At 40.8% G+C, this 21,657-nt stretch overlaps 1 protein-coding gene and 1 long non-coding RNA gene across 3 annotated transcripts in view; one reads left to right on the top strand and one right to left on the bottom strand.

Moving 5' to 3' along the window:
- The window catches only part of TMC2 (transmembrane channel like 2), a 76,343-nt gene that overhangs the window by 24,770 nt on the left and 29,916 nt on the right, over positions 1-21,657 (top strand). The window contains exons 5-9 of the mRNA XM_019971984.2: positions 322-428; positions 9,787-9,885; positions 13,716-13,858; positions 16,380-16,527; positions 21,435-21,623. Coding sequence (XP_019827543.2) covers positions 322-428; positions 9,787-9,885; positions 13,716-13,858; positions 16,380-16,527; positions 21,435-21,623 — 686 coding nt within the window. The remainder of the gene's footprint in view (positions 1-321; positions 429-9,786; positions 9,886-13,715; positions 13,859-16,379; positions 16,528-21,434; positions 21,624-21,657) is intronic.
- On the bottom strand, positions 172-16,775 carry LOC109567217 (uncharacterized). Of its 2 annotated transcripts, XR_011570107.1 has the most exons (4): positions 16,710-16,775; positions 14,805-14,934; positions 11,886-12,060; positions 172-703 (listed from the first exon to the last, which is right to left on the bottom strand). It is a non-coding gene; the product is annotated as an uncharacterized lncRNA (long non-coding RNA). The 2 variants fall into 2 exon arrangements; XR_002181983.2 differs by lacking the exon at positions 16,710-16,775 and having other exon boundaries at positions 14,805-15,028.

Genomic DNA, 21,657 nt, shown 5'->3' with positions numbered 1-21,657 from the left:
GTTTTTAGTTGGTTTGCTAAAGGGTTTTCCAAGGGTTTGGACTGTGTCCTGGACCAACGGGTTAGTTTATCATAGGTTCTGTTGTATTAGAAAAAGGAATGGGCTTTGGACTAGTTAGACCAGAATTTAAATTGTGCTTCTTCACTTTCTGATTGTAGGAACTTAGGCAGATCGGTTAAGCCCTTTTTATTTGGGAAAAAAAGAAGAGATATCTGTTACACAGACTGACATGCAAATTGTACCCATCACACACATACAGTGCTTGGCAACGTTACCATTCTCCTTCTGTAACACTTACACCCACCATCGTCTTCTCTTCAGGTCACTTTGGTTCTTCAGTGGCATCATATTTCATCTTCCTCCGATGGATGTATGGAGTTAACCTTGTCCTCTTTGGCTTAATATTTGGTCTAGTCATAATCCCAGAGGTAAGAAAAGAACTGCCTATAACTTTGGATAGTGTTATGAGGCTTATCATGACTACCATCTTCATTTATATGAAACAAATACTCTGTTTTACAAAGAATCCATCATTTGTTTTTAATTCGATGCTCACATCAATTGCCCAGAGAACCCAGTATGAAGAATGGAACCAGAATGTTTGCATGTCTGAATGAATATGTGGACCCTACATTTTTCTACCTTTTATTTTACTTTGAGATTAGTCAAGAATTAATACTTCAGTGAGGTGTTTTCTTTTACCCTGAAAAAAAAGAGAGATAGAGTTTGCATTACATTATAATTTATTACCCCAAAGAAACCCTGCATTTGAATAGCGCTCCTCACTATTCTCCCATATACAATCTTATTATGGATGTAGATAGATCCTTACCTATAAATGAGTAATAGAGAGACAAAAAACGAACAAATGACCTGTGCAAATCTACATGATAAACTTGTGGTGAATGAGATGCCAGGTTTCCAGAGTACTGTCCTGGGTCCCTTTCCAGGGGTGACTGTCGTCCACTAGCACTCAGCACAGTAATTGCTATAGTCCTGTCTGAACCTCCTGGCACTAGTGCTGGGCACAGCGGCGGATTTACCTCTACAGCTTAGAGGGTAATGATATTTATGAATTTAGTAGTTTTTCCTTCCAGATTTATTAATCGGCTCTATGATAGATTACTGATTCCTACTTTATTACAAATAATTCCATGAGAATATTAGAGTCAATTCTATCTGTAGTCACATCCTTGGGAAACGTTCCTAAATATCTATTTTTCATGAAATTAAAAGACTTCCACAGAATGTGAATTAAATTAGTTAGAAAAGGTTGAGGATCTATTATAATAGTATTAATACTTGGTAGCAAAGGAGTGTTATATTACTTACAAAATCATTGAATTCTTTTCTACATTACCTAAAGAGTGCACACCTGAAAATCAAGGATTATGAGTCAATCCACTTCGTCCTATAGCCTTAAGCCATTGTCACTCTCGCATACAAAGAAAAGGATTTTAACCTTCTGGTAAATGTATGCAGATGTTCTTGAAACAAATCTGGGTCTCTTCAAGTGGAAAATATTGTCAGAAGTTAAGTTTCACTTCTCCTTTCCATAACCTAGGAAGTGAGAGTTTTCTGCAGTAGTCAGTGAGGAATTTTATCTTCGCAGACTCTTTGCTTTTTTCTTGGGAGTTTTTGATTCCAAACGACTTTACTTCCATAAGAAGAGAGTACATTTAAATGCTGTAAACCTATGAGACATCCCTAGAGTTTTGCTATACAATGGTCCAAGAAGGCTGTGTGTTACGGAAGTTGAATAATTTTAAAAATACTGAGGATTTTTTCTTCTCAAAGAAAACCTTACATCTTGTATAATTTATATAAATTAATTTCCAGTGGACGTTTGTTTGAAAAAAATGAAAATTTAGTGATTGGTGCTTTCAGTGAAGAAGGCAAGACCTTAACTGTCCAGGCAAGAGTACCTTGATTTCATTGGCAGGTGTTTATGAAGCTGTATTGGAATAAGCTGGAGGAAAGAAGAGAGAGAGAGAGACAGGGAAAGAATAGAACAGAGAGGACTTGATGATGGGTTGGACAACCACAGTTGAGAATATAGGGTATCTCAAAATGCCCTCAATTAGGGTAGTGGGTCTGTCTAGTCAAAGCTATGGTTTTTCTAGTAGTCATGTATGGATGTGAGAGCTGGACTATAAAGAAAGCTGAGCACTGAAGAATTGATGCTTTTGAACTGTGGTGTTGGAGAAGACTCTTGAGAGTCCCTTGGACTGAAAGGAGATCCAACCAGTCCATCCTAAAGGAGATCAGTGTTGGGTGTTCATTGGAAGGTCTGATGTTGAAGCTGAAACTCCAATACTTTGGCCACCTGATGTGAAGAGCTGACTCATTTGAAAAACCCTGATGCTGGGAAAGAATGAGGGCAAGAGGAGAAGGGGACGACAGAGGATGAGATGGTTGGATGGTATCACTGACTCAATGGACATGGGTTTGGGTGGACTCCGGGAGTTAGTGATGGACAGGGAGGCCTGGCGTGCTGTGGTTCATGGGGTCGCAAAGGGTCCAACACGACTGAGTGACTGAACTGAACTGAACCGAATGGTGTTTCTCAAAGAGCAGAAAGTTGTAATTTTGATGAAGTTCAAATTATCACTTGAAAAAATACCAATTTATTTATTTTGACTGTGCTGGGTCTTTGTTGCTACACGTGGGCCTTCTCTAGTTGCTGCGAGCTGGGGCGACTCTAGTTGCCGTGCAAGGGCTTCTCATTGTGATGACTTCTATTGTTGCAGGGCTTAGGCTCTAGGCATGCGGGCTTTAGTAGTTGTGGTGCATGGCTTCAGTAGTTGCCGCTTGTGGCCTCCAGAGTACATGCTCATTAGTTGTGGCACGTGGGCTCAATTGCCGCGAAGCGTGTAGGATCTTCCCAGACCGGGGATCAAACCAGTGTCCTTGTATTGCAAGGTGAATTCTTAACCACTGAACCACCAGGGAAGCCACAGATTAATTACTTTTTTTTAATGATTCATGCTTTTTGTGTCCAATCTAGGAAGTCTTCATCTATCTTTGGTTGACAGAACCCTAAAGTGACCCCCAATAACCCACACTTGTGTAGAATTTCCTTCTCTTGAATGTGGACTGGACCTGTGAATTTGCTGAAATTTTATGGTGATGAAATTTTACCCCTATGTTAAGTGCTCCTATGGTAGGCAGGTATCTCAGATTGCCCCCAGTGATCCCCCTTTCCTGATATCATGCCTTTGTATAATCCCCTCACTTGAGTAAAGGCCAGACTTTGTGGCTTGCTTTTAACAAATAGAATATAACCAAAATAACAAACTGTCACTTACAGGACTAGCTTATAAAAAACCATGACTTCCATCTGGCATTCTCTCTTGATTCCCTTCTTGGCTCACATGATTTGACGAAGCAATCTGCCAGACTGGAGAAGCCCACTGGCAAGTAACTGATGTGACCTTTGGACAGGAGCCAGCAAGGAACTGAGACCCTCAGTCCAACAGCCCACAAGGAACTAAATCTTGCCAATAACTATGTTAGTGAATCTGGAATCAGATCTTCCCCACCAGGCCTACAGATGAGACTAAAGGACCCAAATAAACCAAACCCAGGTTCCAGACCTGCAGAAACCAAGAGATAGTTGTATGGTAATTTGATGCACAGCAGCAGACATTGGATCCAGTTCCCCAGGGGATCTTAATGTGCAGCCAGGGTGTACATTGCTGGTGTACATTAATTAATTAGCCTAAATAATTCTTTAAAATACCTTGTAAATTCTGCTCTAGGATTCACATAGGCAGCACTCAAGGATTATGAGTTAGTCCACTTTGTCCTATATTCTCAAGCCATTGTCACTCTCCAGTACAGAGAAGCCTCATATTGATACTTCTTCTAAACATAACTGTTAAAAATTTCAGATATTTAGAAAGGTATAAAGAATGAGCCCACTCACCTACTACTAAGTTTAAGAATAAAAAGTTACATGCATACTAAAGTCCTCCATCTGCTTCTCCCCAGTTGTATTCAGTTCAGTTCAGTTCAGTTCAGTCACTCAGTTGTGTCTGACTCTTTGTGACCCCATGAATTGCAGCATGCCAGGCCTCCCCGTCCATCACCAACTCCCGGAGTTCACTCAAACTCGCGTCCATAGCGTCGGTGGTGCCATCCAGCCATCTCATCCTCTGTTGTCCCTTTCTCCTCCTGCCCCTAATCCCTCCCAGCATCAGAGTCTTTTCCAATGAGTCAACTTTTCACATGAGGTGGCTAAAGTACTGGAGTTTCAGCTTTAGCATCATTCCTTCCAAAGAAATCCCAGGGCTGATCTCCTTCAGAATGGACTGGTTGGATCTCCTTGGAGTCCAAGGGACTCTCAAGAGTCTTCTCCAACACCACAGTTCAAAAGCATCAATTCTTTGGCACTCAGCTTTCTTCACAGTCCAACTCTCACATCCATACATGACCACTGGAAAAACCATAGCCTTGACTAGACGGACCTTTGTTGGCAAAGTAATTGTATTACCCACATAATTCTCACATGTAATCAGTCTCCTGAACTTTCCATTTCAACTTACATTTTAAAATATATTGGCTTAAAGTTAAATAACATGGTTTCTTTTTTTTTTAATCACTCATGTATCTGAAGTTATATTCCCTTTTGCATGATAGTGTAATTTTTTTCCTCTTTCATTTACATTGAAGGTTTGTCTCTTTTAGTTATTTTATTAAAGAAACAACTGGCTTTGTTGATTCTCTGGCATGTCTTTTTTTTAATTCACGTTGAGCAGGACATAATTTACATATTGTAAACCTCACTCTTTTAAAGTATACAGTTTGATAAGTTTTGACAAATATATAGAGTTAAGTAACTATCACCACAACTTCTATCACCTAGAAAGTTCCCCGATGCCCCCTTTGCAAGAAATCTCTCCTTACCTCCAGCCCTTGACCAGCAGTGATCTGATTTCTGACCCTAAATTTTTGCCTTTTCCAGAATATCCTATGAATAAAATCATGCACTCTGTAGCTTTTTGTGCCTGGCCTCTTTCATTTATCACAGTGTCAATGAGATTCATCCATGTTGTTGTATGTATCAAATAGTTTGTCCCTTTATTGCTGGGTAATATCCTGTTGTATGGATGTACCATAGTTTGTTATCTATTCACCAGTCCATGAATATTTGGGTTGTTTCCAGCTGAGGACTATGATGAACAAAGCTACTGTAAACATTCACCTTTCAGGCCTTTGTCTTATGTATCTCTATTTTCTACATCCTTAATTTCTACTCATAAATTAATAGTTTCTTTCCTGCTCATGTCTTTGAGTTTGTATTAGTTATCTATTGCTGAGTAAGAAAGGTATCCCGAAATTTTTACTAAAAAAACAAACATTTGTTATTTCACTATTTCTGTGGATTAGGAGGGGCTTATCCAAGGTGTTATGAAAACCAGGTGGTATTCTGTTTCTTAAACGAGGTAGTGAATATACGCTAGTTAATTTTCTTTTCATTATGATCAGACATATATACATACATATATATATATACTATTTTATATACAATATGTTTCCCAATAAGCAGAGGTGTGGGTCAGCAGTGGCCTGCTACAGGGTCAGGGGCGCTGAGTGTGGCAGTGCCTGCACAGCACATTTTGAAGGAGGTTGCCATTATCTTCATTACCTCCATACCTTCATTACCTTCACCATAGTTTGGCCTCAGGTCAAACAACAGGGAGGGAACACAGCTCCGCCCATCAACAGAAAGTTGGATTAAAGTTTTACTGAGCACGGACCCGCCCATCAGAACAAGACCCAGTTTCCCCCACAGTTAGTCTCTCCCAACAGGAAGCCTCCATAAGCTTCTTATCCTTATCCATCAGAGGGCAGACAGAATGAAAACCACAATCACAGATATAATATAAATTTTATATATTTTAAAATAATATAAATTTTAAAGCAAGCAAAAAGAAATAGGAGTGAATTACCTAAAAATTATGAACCTATAAATTAAAAAACAAATGTTACATTAGATACTAAACAATAAAGCTCATGTTAGTAAAACTCAAGAGCAATATGGAATGCCCATCCCAGCACTTTTCAACTTTATTTTCAAATTTCTACCTAATGCAATAAGAAAAATAAACTTATACATTTTACGTAAAAAATACAAAATTCTTTTAATTTGCAGGTGATATTATCATATACCCCCAAGTACCAATGAGTGCATCAAAAGTTTCTTGAATTAATAAAAAAATATAGAGAGATGACTAGAGTCGTTTTCACTTTTTCATACTGTTCATGGGGTTCTCAAGGCAAGAATACTGAAGTAGCTTGTCATTTCCTTCTCCAGTGGACCACGTCAGAACTCTCTCCCATGACCTGTCCATCTTGAGTAGCCCTACATGGCATGGCTCATAGTTTCATTGAGTCAGACAAGGCTGTGGTTCATGTGATCAGTTTGAGTAGTTTTCTGTGATTGTGGTTTTCATTCTGTCTGCCCTCTGATGAATAAGGATAAGAAGCTTATGGAAGCTTCCTGCTGGGAGAGACTAACTGTGGGGGAAACTGGGTCTTGTTCTGATGGGCGGGTCTGTGCTCAGTAAAACTTTAATCCAACTTTCTGTTGATGGGTGGAGCTGTGTTCCCTCCCTGTTGTTTGACCTGAGGCCAAACTATGGTGATGAAGGTAATGAAAGTATGGAGGTAATGAAGATAATGGCAACCTCCTTCAAAAGGTGCTGTGCAGGCACTGCCACACTCAGCACCCCTGACCCTGTAGCAGGCCACTGCCGACCCACACCTCTGCTGGAGACTCCTGGACACTCACTGGCAAGTCTGGTTCAGTCTCTTGTGCGGTCACTGCTCCTTTCTCCTGGGTCCTGGTGCATACAAGGTTTTGTTTGTGCCCTCCAAGAGTCTGTTTCCCCAGTCTTTTGTATGTTCTGGCACCTCTATGGTGGGGTTAATGGCAACCTCCTCCAAGAGGGCTTATGCCATACCCAGGTCTGCTGTACCCAGAGCCCCTGCCTCTGAGGCAGGCCACTGCTGACTTATACCTCCACAGGAGACACTCAAACACTCAAAGGCAGGTCTGGCTCAGTCTCTATAGGGTCTCCTGGTGTGCACACGGTTTTGTTTGAGCTCTCTGAGCATCTCTGATGGCTATGGGGTTTGATTCTAAATGTAATTTTGCCCCTCCTACCATCTTGCTTGGGCTTCTCCTTTGCCCTTGGATGTGGGGTATTTTTTTTTTGGTGGAATCCGACATTCTCCAAGCCAGGCTTCAGCAATATGTGAACCGTGAACTTTCAGATGTTCAAGCTGGTTTTAGAAAAGGCAGAAGAATCAGCGATCAGATTGCTAACATCATCTAGATCATCGAAAAAGCAAGAGACTTCCAGAAAAACATCTATTTCTGCTTTATTGACTATGCCAAAGCCTTTGACTGTGTGGATCGCAATAAACTGTGGAAAATTCTGAAAGAGATGGGAATACCAGACCATCTGACCTGCCTCTTGAGTAACCTGTATACAGGTAAGGAAGCAACAGTTAGAACTGGACATGGAACAACAGACTGGTTCCAAATAGGAAAAGGAGTACGTCCAGGCTGTATATTGTCATCCTGATCATTTAACTTCTATGCAGGGTACATCATGAGAAACGCTGGGCTGGAAGAAGTACAAGCTGGAATCAAGATTGCCGGGAGAAAGATCAATAACCTCAGATATGAAAATGACACCACCCTTATGGCAGAAAGTGAAGAAAACTAAAGAGCCTCTTGATGAAAGTGAAAGAGGAGAGTGAAAAAGCTGGCTTAAAGCTCAACATTCAGAAAACTAATATCATGACATCCGGGCCTATCACTTCATGGCAAATAGATAGGGAAACAGTGGAAACAGTGGCTGACTTTATTTTTCGGGGCTCTGAAATCACTGCAGATGGTGATTGCAGCCATGGAATTAAAAGATGCTTGCTCCTTGGAAGGAAAGTTATGACCAAACTAGACAGCATATTAAAAAGCAGAGACATTACTTTGCCAACAAAGGTCCGTCTAGTCAAGGCTATGGTTTTTCCAGTAGTCATGTATGGATGTGAGAGTTGGACTATAAAGAAGGCTGAGCACCGAAGAATTGATGCTTTTGAACTGTGGTGTTGGAGACGACTCTTGAGAGTCCCTTGGACTGCAAGGAGATCAAACCAGGCAATCTCAAAGGAAATCACTCCTGAATATTCATTGTAAGAACTGATGCTGAAGCTGAACCTCCAATACTTTGGCCACCTGATGTGAAGAACTGACTCACTGGAAAAGACCCTGATGCTGGAAAAGATTGAGGGCAGGAGGAGAAGGGGACGACAGAGGATGAGATGGCTGGATGGCGTCACAGAATCGATGGACATGGGTTTGAGCAAGCTTCAGGAGTTGGTGATGGACAGGGAAGCCTGGCGTGCTGCAGTCCATGGGGTTGCAAAGAGTTGGACACGACTGAGCAACTGAACTGAACTGAGAGTCATTTTAAATAAACAAACATCAGTGATATTTTCTACATTCTCAGTATCAAGTTTGAAATTAAATTTAAAATGTTCATACTCAAAATAGTAATAAATCTATAAAATAACTAGCAATAAATTTAACAAAGTAGATTTCTATGAGGAATATTATAAAGCAAGGCAGGACAAAAATATCACCAAATAAACAGGAGGCACATTCGTGGAAGATAAGATTTAATATCATTAAAAAAAGATCAATCCTTTCTAAATCAGTATGTAAATTTAATATAATTCTGATTTTTAAATAAATAGCAATGTGAATCAAGGCATATATATATGTATATATCTATATAGATAATAGAATTATGTACACCCAGACAGCAAATTAAAAAGCAGAGATATCATTTTGCCAACAAAATGATACCACCAGGTCCATGTAGTGAAAGCTATGATTTTTCCAGTAGTCACGTACAGATGTGAGAGTTGGACCATAAAGAAAGCTGAGTGCTGAAGAATTGATGCTTTTGAATTGTGGTGCTGGAGAAGACTCTTGAGAGTCCCTTGGACTGCCACGAGACCAAACCATTCAATCCTAAAGAAATCAGCGCTGAATACTCACCGGAAGGACTGTTGCTGAAGCTGAAACTCCAATACTTTGGCCCCCTGATGCAAAGAGCTGACTCATTGGAAAAGACCTTGATGCTGGGAAAGATTGAGGGCAGGAGGAGAAGGGGGTGACAGAGGATGAGATGGTTGGATGGCATCACTGACTCAGTGGACATGAGTTTGAGCAAACTCCAGGAGATAGTGAAGGACAGTTTCCTGGCATGCTCCAGTCCATAGGGTCTCAAAGAGTGGGACACGACTTAGTGACTGAACAACAACAACAAAGAACTTGAAATACTCTAATTAATCCAACAATACAGGATTTTTAAAATAGGTTTGGGGTACATACATGTGATTAGGTATTTTGAAGTCATTTTATTTTGAAAAATACCATATGCCATAAGGAACTGGTCATAAAATAATAGTAAGCTAAATAGCCAAGCTAAAACATACATAAAACTCAGAAACTTTGAAAGAAAATATATGAATATCTATCAATCATCTTTAAGATGTGAAAGTGATAGGTAATTTTTTAAACACTCTTCTTTACTTTTTCACATTTTCTACAATGAGTATATACTGTTTTAAATCAGGAAAGTAATTAATGTTATTTTTTTTAAATGAGTGTTCCTGCTCTGAGAAGGAATTTAACCCTCTATGTGCACATTTCTGTGTGTTTGTATCTCCTCCACATGTAATTGTGTCATTCTGTCCCAACACAAGGTGCTAATGGGCATGCCCTATGGAAGTATTCCCAGAAAGACGGTGCCTCGGGCTGAGGAAGAAAAAGCCATGGATTTTTCTGTTCTTTGGGATTTTGAGGTACCATTGCCAATGTGCACAATGTTGTGAGTGTGGATAAGTGTTGAAATGTTTAATTATTGGAAAGCCAGTGCTTCAACCAGTGGGATCCCGGCACTGTGCAGAATAAGCTAGCCAACCATGTCCACCTAGGTCCCCTTCATGGGTCTTTCCATCACACATCCTGATGCGCACAAGTTCCCCATGAGGTCACTGCTCCCCCCATTCTGCCAGATCTATGTAAGGCAATCTTGCAGGATGGTTTTATCTCATTATAACCCAGTAAGACCCCAGGGCTATTGCCAGTCCCACCTTTCCCCAAGCTTCACTTGACATCTTCAACTAAGTATCAAATTTGCTTCTCAAATCCAACAGCTATCCAACCAAACTCACATCATCTTTTCTCATCTCTTTTATGGGAACCACCAGTCGTCCAGTCATTCAAGTCTGAAACCTGAAAGTCATCCCACATTTTTCTGTCATCACTACCACCCCTCACATCCAACGAATCACTAAATCTGAGCCTGTCTACTAAATATTTCTTAGTCTCCTTTTCTCTTTCCCTTGGACCTCTGCTCTGAATAACACTGTACCAAGATCACTGTCAGAATCTTCTGCCTGTGCTCCCAGCCTTTTCTTGGCTCCTCACATCTCCATTCCCTATGCTGCCAGGGACCTTTCTAAAATACAAGCGTGACCCTGTGACTCCCCATGGTCGATATTCATTCATTCCCATTCCCAGTTGGAATAAAACCGAGTGTTCTGAATTGGGTTTACAAAAGAATTGTTCATGACCCAGTTGCCCTCTATCTTGCCAGTCCCAGTCTGTCTAAGACCTCATATTTTGTGTCGCAATATTATCAACCTGGGGGGAAGTCCAGTGCCCCGTGCCTTTGCTCAGGGTCCTGTGCCCATCCCTCCCTCAGAAAAGTGTGAAAGTGAGTTGGAGTATTTTTTTCAAGTTATTTGGAAAGGAGTGTTTCAAATAATTACTATACCGCTAAGAATTTCATACTATTGCTACTATATGTGGGTTTCCCTGGTGGCTCAGCAGTAAAGAATCCACCTGCAATGCAGGAGACCCAGGTTCGATCCCTGGGTCAGGAAGATCCTCTGGAGAAGGAAGTAGCAACCCACTCCAGTATTCTTGTCTGGGAAATCCATGAACAGAGGAGCCTGGCGGGCTACACTCCATGGGGTCACACGAGTCAGACACAACTTTAGCAACTGAGCACACACACACACCACCACCACTACTATATGCTGCTACTGGGAATTTCCTTTATTCTTTTTTTAAAAATATTTATTTATTCATTTATTTATTTTTAGCTACTCTGGGTCTTCCTTGTTGTGTGCAGGCTTTCTCTAGTTGCAGCAAATGGGACTTCTCTCTAATTCTGGTGCACAAGCTTCTTATTTGTGGTGGCTTCCCTTGTTAGCTCAGTTGGTAAAGAATCCGCCTGCAATGCAGGAGACCTCGGTTTGATTCCTGTGTCATAAAGATCTTCTGGAGAACGGATAGGCTACCCACTCCAGTATTCTTGGGCTTTCCTGGTGGCTCAGCTGGTAAAGAATCCACCTGCAATGAGGGAGACTTGGGTTCGATCCCTGGGTTGGGAAGATCCCCTGGAGAAGAGAAAGTGTTCTGGCCTGGAGAATTCCAGGGACTGTATTAGTCCATGGAGTTGCAAAGAGTTGGACACGACTGAGCAGCTTTCACTCTCTTGTTGCAGAGCACAAGCTCCAGGCACATAGGCTCAGACTTAGTTGCCCCATGGCACGTGGAATCTTCCCAGACCAGAGATCTAATCCACATCCCCTGCATTGGCAGGAGGATTCTTAACAACTAGACCATCAGGAAACCCTTCTTTATTCTTTATTTCACCCAAGAACCCTTGTTGAAATGTCCTACCCACCCCAGACCAACAATTTTTTCAGCAATAATCCTACGTTGTATTGTTGTTGTTGCCAAGGATAAATTTTTATATTTCAAGTAAAAATAGAAATTTTGGAAAACTTACATCCACCACCATGACAATGGCAGTTTCTCAGTAGTTAAATACTTTTCTGATGAGATCAATGGAGATGTGATTTTGGGGAGTCCAGTGGTTAAGACTCTGCTTCCACTTCAGGGGCACAGATTCAATCCCTGGTCAGGAAACTAAAGATCCCACATGCCATGAGGCACAGCCAAAGCTAAAACAAAAGAGAAATTTTCTTATACATTGCTTGTATAAGAAATGTGTTGACATTTGGTGTATGTTCATAACTCAGTGAACTTTCCAGATGACCAATACAAAATGATGTGTGAGTGAAAGATCCCACATCTTGATAGCAAAAGATAGAGCAATTGATTTTTTAAAACTTTATATTTTGAGATAACTTTAAACTTATAGAAGAGTTGCATAAATATTACAGAGAGTTCCCATATACCGCTCACCCATTCACTATGATATCCATAGAACAATCATCAAAACTAAGAAATTAATCTTCATCCAGTATTATTAACTGAAATACTGTATTTATTTGGATTTCACCCGTTTTTCCACTAATGTTCTTTTTCTATCCCAGGACCCAATTCAAAATCTCACACTGATTTGTCAAGTCTCTTTACTCTCCTCCAACCTGTGACTGTTCTCTATCTTTCAGTGACCTTGACACATTTGAATAGCTGATCAGTTGTTTTTGGAAAATGCCCCTGAATTTGGGTTTGTCTGATGTTTTCTCATGATTGTATTAAGTTTATGCATAATTGGGAAGGATACCACAGAGGTAATGTGACTTTCTCAGGGTGTCAAATCAGAGTTACATTATGTTGAGCTCTTGGTTAAAGTGGTATCTGCCAGAGTTCTCTACTGTAAAGTGAGTATTTTTCCCTTTTCAATTACTTAGTACTTGGGGGAGAGCAATGGATCTTAAGGTATAAAAAGTTCATTATATGATTCATATTCCACATGATAGCTAACTTTTAAGAACTAGTTATGGGGTTGAGGTAAAATATCAAAGAAGAAATAGTCACAAGTATATGAAAAATACTATTAAAATTTGGCTCCTCTCTCCAACTACACATCCGTGTGAAGCCAGAGTAATCCCATGTTTTATGTTCAGCAAAGATACAAAAGAAGTGCTAAAATTCTAAGTTAATATTATACCTAAATACACCTAAAAATTACACTTAAAGTCAATTATGTGCCTGTGCTTTTGTGCTTAGTCTCTCAGTCATGCCTGACTCTTTGCGACCCCATGGACTGTAGCCCACCAGGCTCCTTTGTCCATGGGGATTCTCTAGGCAAGAATACTGGAGTGGGTTGCCATGCCCTCCTCCAGGAAAGTAAATTATACCCAGAACCAAACTGAAATTAAAACTCAGGTTAGATTGTGAGCTTTATCACACAGTTTTCTTTAGAAGTTTTGAGACACTGAGAAAGTTCATGGATTTCCATCTAGTTCGAGAGCGTTAAATTAAGACCCTGGGCACAGGAGGCAGAGCAGAGGGGAGCTTGGAGTGGTATGTGCAGGCACACACAGACACACACACACAAATATCCCTCATCCCTAATTCATCCCAAATGTTAACCATAATCTCCTCCCTCTTCTGTATCTCCGTGTCCTCTGTACTCAGTGTAATGGAGAAATAGAAGGGGAAAGGAAAGAGGGGAGAGTGGAGACTTGCACAGACTCTGGAGCAAACCAGGGGAGTGAAGGAAAGAACAAGAATGTCCAGAGCTCTTCCTTCCTCCCCTCCAGCTCCCATCATACCTCTGAAAAAGAAACCCCAGGTCGGACAGGAGGGTCTGATGACTGTCACTCTAAGCTCACTAACCCAGAGCATTTGCTTTGCTGACGCCCAGGGCTACATGAAGTATTCTGCTCTCTTCTATGGCTACTACAACAACCAGAGGACCATCGGGTGGCTGAGGTACAGGTTGCCCATGGCTTACTTCATGGTGGGGGTCAGCGTGTTCGGCTACAGTCTGATGATCGTCATTAGATCGTAAGTATGATTATCTCATTTTCAGGCATTTAATCTTCCCACAAACAGCCCACTCCTATGGTCACACTGTGCCTACTTACCGTCTTCTCAAGGATTTAGAGAGAAAACAAGGAAACAAATAAAGCAAATGCAGATTGTCATACGAGGCATGAAAGATATATACAGGTTAATGTGGGAAGTTCTGGAAAATGGGATAGACACTCCTTTAGAAGAAGCTGGCACAGCACTTTAGACAAAGCAAGAGCATGTGCAAAGGCCCTGAGGCAGTGAATATCCTACTGGGCCCCCAAAACAGTAAAAAAGCCAATGTAGGGCTTCCCTAGTGCCTAAATGGTAAAAAATCTGCCTGCCAGTGCAGGAAGCACAGATTCAATCTCTGATCCAGGAAGATCCTACCAGACATGGAGCAGCTAAGCCATGTGCCACAACTATTGAACCTGCACTCTAGGTCCTGGAAGCCACAACTACTGAAGCCCACATGCCCAGACCCCATGCTCTGCAGCAAGAGAAACCACTGCAATCGCAGCAAAGAGTAGTCCCTGCTATCTACAACCAGAGAAGGCCCACAGAGTGAGGAAGACTCAGGACAGCCATAAATAAATACATAGAAATGATTAAAATCTTAAACAAAACAAAACAGTATGGCTTGAAGAGGAACATGGTACCTGGTAAGAAAATGCTGGAGAAGTTTTCGAGGCCTGTTTCGGTTTTCCTCAGAGCCTGGCTTCCTCAGAAAAACCCTCTGCTGTAAGCTCACATGAGAGCTGAGGAGGCACTTACGAAGAGGCTAAATGAGGCCAATGAGGCTTCACACAGCGTATGTGGCAGTGGCTAACCTTGGTGTCCTCTCTGACCCCAACTCTGCTTTTCTCTGTGGTCAGAAATGGTGCTTTAATACATTTGTGCCTCTTAATTCATATTCTCTGAAGAAAAAAACTTGGCTTACCCCTCCGGATTGCCTTCTTCTAAGTCAGGGGATCCCAGTCAGCGCAGGCTGTGCAGGATGGGGGCACAGTCTGTGCACAGACCTGACCACCAGGCCCCCCCTTCAGCAGGGCCACCGGAGGTCACGTATCCTAGAAGAGCAGAGCAGCTGTGTATGCAGCAGAAGCGGAGAGCCCTTGAAGCCCAGCCAGGACCCCCGCAAGGCGATGGACGGGCCCAGCTGGGTTTTCTATCTCATCCACTCAGAGGAAAATGCTGCTGTTCGTGAGAGCCTATCTGCCATGAGACAGTGACCACTACATGACATGTGGCTACCCAGCTCTATCAAGCAAAAGGAAAAAAACAAGGGGGCAGGCGAGACAGGGTTGGTTTTATTCTTAGCCCTGACATTGTTACATTTTTCCCAGAGAAGTGTAAGGATATGGAATGTTTCCCTGTTGAACCAAAAAGCTAACGAAAGCAACCAGGCCCCTGAAACAGCAAATCCCAAAAGCCAATATGTCAGACAGAGTCAGAGAGAAGCGAACCCCCCATTGCATATGATGGAACCCCTGCCTGGAATTCCGTGGTTCTCCCAGGGTGGATCTCCAGGAAGCACAAAAAGAGAATGAGGACAGGGAGGTTGAAATAGGGGGCTATTAAAGCAGCTCCAAGGTACTGTCCTCCAAGCGTGCTTAATAAAAGGATGTGTGCATGATCCGGCTGTAATACCAACTGCCTCAGGGCGTATTGAATTTTATATCAGAAAAATATAATTTTTATCCAAGAAAATAGATGAATTAGAAGGGGATGTTCTTGAATTTATGGTTGCTAGGGGGAAGGATGAGGGGAAGGGATAGTTAGGGAGATAGACATCTACACACTGCTATATTTAAAATGAATAACCAACAAGGAACAACTGAGAACTCTGCTCACGGTTATATGGCAGCCTGGATGGGAGGAGAGTTCAAGGGAGAAGGGATACATGTATATGTTTATATATGGCTGAGTCCCTTTGCTGTTCACCTGAAACTATCACAATATTTTTAATTGGCTATACCCCAGTGAAAGCGAAAGTGAAATTTGCCCAGTTGTGTCCAACTCTTTGTGATTCCATGTCACAAAGGCTCTATACAGTCCATGGAATTCTCCAGGCCAGACTACTGGAGTGGGTACCCTTTCCTTTCTCCAGGGGATCTTCCTAACCCAATAAAATACCCCAACAGAAAAGTTTAAAAATTAAAAAAAATACATGTGCAAAGAAGTAATGGAAATAAATTTTAAAAAAGGAAGGGATGTTCTCTGTGAGAAGAGTTCTAAAACATTGGCAAATGAGTCAAGTCACAAGAATTTAGACGTCAGGGTAGAAAACATGGTTACGTGTCCTGAACCCATGCTGGATTCTTGTTGTCCAACTGACTCCATGTATGCTCACAGGGCACTCTGACTTTGAGAGGAAGGTGCTCTGGCTGTCAGTAGCCTGACTCAAATCCATCTTAGCTCTTTTCCTTCACTGGATATCTGCCACCTGTGCCCAAGACTGGGCTGACACAGCAGACACGGAGCACACCTAACGACAGCAGTCTGTGCCCTGCAGGATGGCCAGCAACAACCAGGGCAGCACGAGCGAGGGGGAGAGTGATAACTTCACATTCAGCTTCAAGATGTTCACCAGCTGGGACTACCTGATTGGGAATTCAGAGACCGCTGACAACAAATATGCCTCCATCACCACCAGCTTCAAGGTAGTCATCTCAGGGCCGTTCCCACTTCCTGGGGAACTCTGAGTCCCTCCGGTCACTGGGAGAGTTCTCCCAGCCGGGGCATGGGAAACAAGATCCCCAATTAGTTTGTGGTAAGAGCTTTCCCTGAAGTGGGAGCCTAGCTCTCAAGCCTTCAAGAAAGAATGCTCATGGGTGGTACTCACCATCTGTTTCTTAATATGGTTGAGAATCATGGATGCTGGGCCCTGCCTCTTTCCTCTCAGAACTGCTTTCTGCAGGAGGAAGTGAAAGGACTCACTTGGGGCAGCTGTTCTCAATTTTTACACATATTTGCATGATCTGAGGCGCTTGAAAAAATCTTCTGGGCCCCACCCCCAGAGATTCTCATATAATGGGTCTAGGGTGGGGTCCTGGCATTGGTTTTTTTAAAAAACTTCCCCAGGCAACTAGAACACCCACAGAGAGTTGAGAACCCTGGTTTGTGGGTGTGGGAATAAAGGAATCAGTTAAATGTATAATTCCACACTCAATTATCTTATTAATTTGCTCGCAAGAGAGATGTGAGGTGGCCTACAGAATAAAGAACAAAAACAAGCCTGAGGGTAAGCAGTTGGAATGAAGGGGGAAGCACTGCACATCTCAGTTTTTCCCTCCATGACCGTGTATACCACTCAGGGTACCACTCAGGGTTCTTTACTTTTAACTGAAGTATATTTGATTTACAACGTTGTGTTAGTTTCTGTTGTACAGCAAAATGATTCAATTATATGTATATATTCATTTTCATATTCTTTTCCATTATAGGTTATTACAAGATATTGAATATGATTCCCTATGCTATACAGTAGGACCTTGCTGTTTATCTATTTTATATATAACAGTAGTTTGCATCTACCAGTCCCAAACTCCTAATTTATCCCCCTGCTATCTCCTTTAGTAAACATAAGTTTGTTTTCTAAGTCTGTGCGTCTGTTTCAGTTTTGAGGAAAAAAAAGTTTATTTTTATCATTTTTTAGACTCCACATATAAACAGTATCATGACATTTGTCTGTCTCTGATTTACTTCACTCTCTATGATAATCTCTGGATCCATCCATGTTGCTGCAAAAGGCACTATTTCATTCTTTTTTATGGCTTTTTAAATTTTCATCCTTTTTAATATATAATTTTTCATATGTACCACATCTTCTTTTTTCATTCATCTGTGAATGGATTCTTAGGTTGCTTTCTTGTCTTTGCTGTTGTAAATAGTGCTGCTTGGAACATCGGGATGCTTATATCTTTTTGAATTAGAGTTTTCATGTTTTCCATATATATGCCCAAGATTGGGATTGCTGGATCATGTGGTAGTTCTACTTTAGTTTTACTGTTCTCCATAGTGACAGCTCCTAGGTAGCCAATGCAGGAGACATAAGAAATGTGGGTTTGATCCCAGCGTCAGGAAGAGCCCCTGGAGGAGGACATGGCAACCCACTCCAGTATTCTTGCCTGGAGAATCCCTTGCACAGAGGAGCCTGGAGGACTACAGTCCATAGAGTCACAAAGAGTCAGGCACGACTGAAGTAACTTAGCGTGCATGCATATAGTGGCTGCAACCACTTACATTCCCACCAACAGTGTAGGAGGGTTCCCTTTTCTCCACATCCTCTCCAAAATTTGTTATTTTCTCCCATTCTGTAGGTTGTCTTCTTTTTTTTTTTTATGGTTTCCTTTGCTGTGCAAAAGCTTATAAGTTTGATTAGGCCCCATTTATTTATTTTTGTTTTGTTATTTTTATTGTCTTAAGAGAAGGAAGGAGATTTTTCAATCAACTAACAGTTATTGTGTTCAGGTTCAGCTTCAACTAACTCATCAGGCAGTTAAAATACATTAATGCACACAGTTCTCACAACATGTGCCCTGTTATATAAGTATATTATTTTGGCTTTTAACATATTCAGAGGAAAAGCCTTCTCCTTCCTAGATGTTCAAAGTGCTTCATAGGCATTGACCTGCTTTGCCTCTCTTTAGTAGTCCTGGAGGAAGGGTCAAAAACCCTGTTGATCCCTACCCTGCCCTTAGATGCTCCATCACAGGCTCCCCATTGCTGTGGATGGGAGAACTGAGCCAGCTCCCTGCTCCAACAACTGTCAAACCTAGAGGACTCTGGGGCTCATGACTCAAGCCCTGTCCCTGGTGGGTTTACCTGCCTTCTGCAAGCAACAACTGGTATCAGTGGGCAGCAGTCCATTCTCCTCCCAGAAGGGCCAAGAGAGGGGAGAGGGAAGAAGACAAGACCATCAAGCACTGCTGTGGTGTAGATCTGACCCCTGTAAGGTCCTGGAGTAACAAAGTCTGACTGATCAGACAGGGGAAGCATTGGACTATCAAGAACTCTGAATGGTTTCAAAGAAGACATACAGATGGCCAGCAGGCACATGAAAAGATGTTCAACACTGCTAATTAATAGAGAAATGCAAATCAAAACTACAATGAGGTGTCACCTCACACCAGTTAGAGTGGCCATCATGAAAAAAATCTACAAATAACAAATGCTGGAGAGGGTATGGAGAAAAGGGAACCCTCCTTCACTGTTGGTAGGGATGTTAGTTGGTATAGCCACTATTGAAAACAGTATAGATGTTCCTCAGAAAACTAAAAGTAGAATTATGATATGATCCAGCATCCCACTCCTGGCCATATAGCCAGACAAAACTATAATTCAAAAAGATACATGCACTACTGTGTTCATAGAAGCACTATTCACATTAGCCAATATATGGAAACATCTAAATGTCCAACTATAGGTGAATGGATAAAGAAGATGTAATATATACACATACTACTTGGTCATAAAAAAGAATGAAATAATGCCATTTGCAGCAACATGGATGCAACTAGAGATTATCACACTAAGTCAAGTCAGAAAGAGAAAAATACCATATGAGATCTCTTATATGTGGAGTCTAAAATATGACACAGATGAACCTACCTATGAAACAGAAACCGACTCACAGACGTGGAGAACAGACTCGTGGTTCCAAGGGGGAGGGGGCTGGGGGAGGGGTAGAGTAGGGGTTCAGGTTTAGCAGATGTAAGCCTTTATATATGGAATAGATAAACAACAAGGTCCTACTGTATAGCCTAGAGAACTATATTCAATTTCCTGTGATAAACAATATTGGAAAGAATGTTTTTCTAAAAAGGAATGTATACATATTTAACTGAATCACTTTGGTGTGCAGTTGTAATTAATACAACATTGTAGATTATATTCAACTTTGAAAAAGTAAAGAAAGATCTCCTTCCAGGACTTTTGTGTCCAGGGGACCTCGTTTTCCACCCTTATTCTGCCACATACTAATTGTGCCACATTCTAATTTCACATACGATAAAAAACGTACTAATGCAGGGTATAAGTTTAATAATAAAAAATCTATTGTATTTGTATACACTAGCAGCAAACAATTAGAAAGCAATTTCATTCCATTTATAATAAAATGACACAAAGTACAATAAAATGACATAAAGTATAAAAAATTCCAAGGAATGGATTTCACACACCAAAAAAAGTGTGCAAAGCTGCCTACACCAAAAAAGTATAAAACATTGCTGAAAGGAATTAATAAACTCTAAATAAATGGAAAAATATACCATGCCCATGGATTAGAACAGGGATCAACAAACTATAGCCCTGGGTCCAAATCCAGCCTGCTGTCTATTTTTACAAATAAGATTTTATTGAAATAAAGTCATGCCAATTTATTATATATTGCCTATAGTTGCTTTCATGCTACAGCAACACAGTTAAGTAGTTATGAAAGACACCATGTGGCCTGCAAAACCAAAACTATTCACTTTCTGATTTTTTTATAGAAAAAAGTTTGGCCAGAACTTTTTTATAGAAAAAGCCAGCCCCTGGCTTGGAAGACTCGATATTTTAAGATTCAATTTTAATCTATTTGATCTGTAGATTTAAAACAATCCCAATGGCTTAGAAAAATCTCTCTGGGCATTAGTATCTATAATTTGGGTAATAACAGTAACTACAGTTGGTTTGTTGTTGGGACTAAGAAGAATAATGCATGGAAAGCATTTAGCACTGCAGCTGACATACAGTAAGTTTCCAATAAATCTAAGCTTTTGTCATTACATGTACCGAAATAGCAGTAACAACAAAAAATGTAATTTTTTAAGATTCCTTTTTTTCCTTCCAGTTCTATTGGAATACAATTGAAAGACAGCACTGTATAAGTTTAAGTTGTACAGCATAATGCTTTGACTTACATCATGAAATGATTAACACAATAAGTTTAGTGAACATCCATCATCTCATATAGATACAAAATTAAAGAAAAAAATTTTCCTTGTAATGAGAACTTAGGATTTACTCTCTTAACAACTTTCATATATAATACACAGTAGTGTTAATTAGGTTCATCATGTTGTACTTTGGGACTTCTTTATCTTATAACTAGAAGTTTGTATCTTTTGACTACCTTCATCCAGTTCTCCCTCTGCCTCCAACCCCTATCTCTGGTAACCACAAATCTGATCTCTTTTTCTATAAGTTTGTTTGTTTGTTTAAATATAACTGACCTACAATTCAGTGTTACTTCTTCTTGTACAGCATAGTGATTCAATATTTCTATACAATTCAAAACGGTCACCGTGGTAAGTCTAGTCATAATATGTCACCAAAGATATTTGTACATTTTGTACATTTGTACATTTCATACTCATGACTCAGTTATTTTGCAAGTGGAGGTTTGTGCCTCTTAATCTCCCTCACCTATTCAAAGTATATTTTCTTAAAGAACTAACTCCCACGAGACAGCAGTGCTCTCTACCACCCCAATTATTTAATTTCTGAAAATACAAAAAGTAGTCATCTCAGGAACCGAGCGACAATTCCTTGTTATAATTCACATTTCATTTTCACCATCCAGGAGTCAATAGTGGATGAACAAGAGAGTAACAAAGAAGAAAATGTCCATCTGACAAGATTTCTCCGTGTCCTGGCCAACTTTCTCATCATCTGCTGCTTGTGTGGAAGTGGGTACCTCATTTACTTTGTGGTGAAGCGATCCCAGGAATTTTCCAAAATGCAGAATGTCAGCTGGTATGAAAGAAATGAGGTAAGATGCTATACCTGCTGAAGTGAATATCCTG

This window comes from Bos indicus, chromosome 13 (genome assembly GCF_029378745.1).
Source record: "Bos indicus isolate NIAB-ARS_2022 breed Sahiwal x Tharparkar chromosome 13, NIAB-ARS_B.indTharparkar_mat_pri_1.0, whole genome shotgun sequence".
In the NCBI taxonomy this organism is placed as follows: Eukaryota; Metazoa; Chordata; class Mammalia; order Artiodactyla; family Bovidae; genus Bos; species Bos indicus.
The sequence above is the reverse complement of the archived record's forward strand: the minus strand, read 5'-3'. Positions and strand labels throughout refer to the sequence as shown.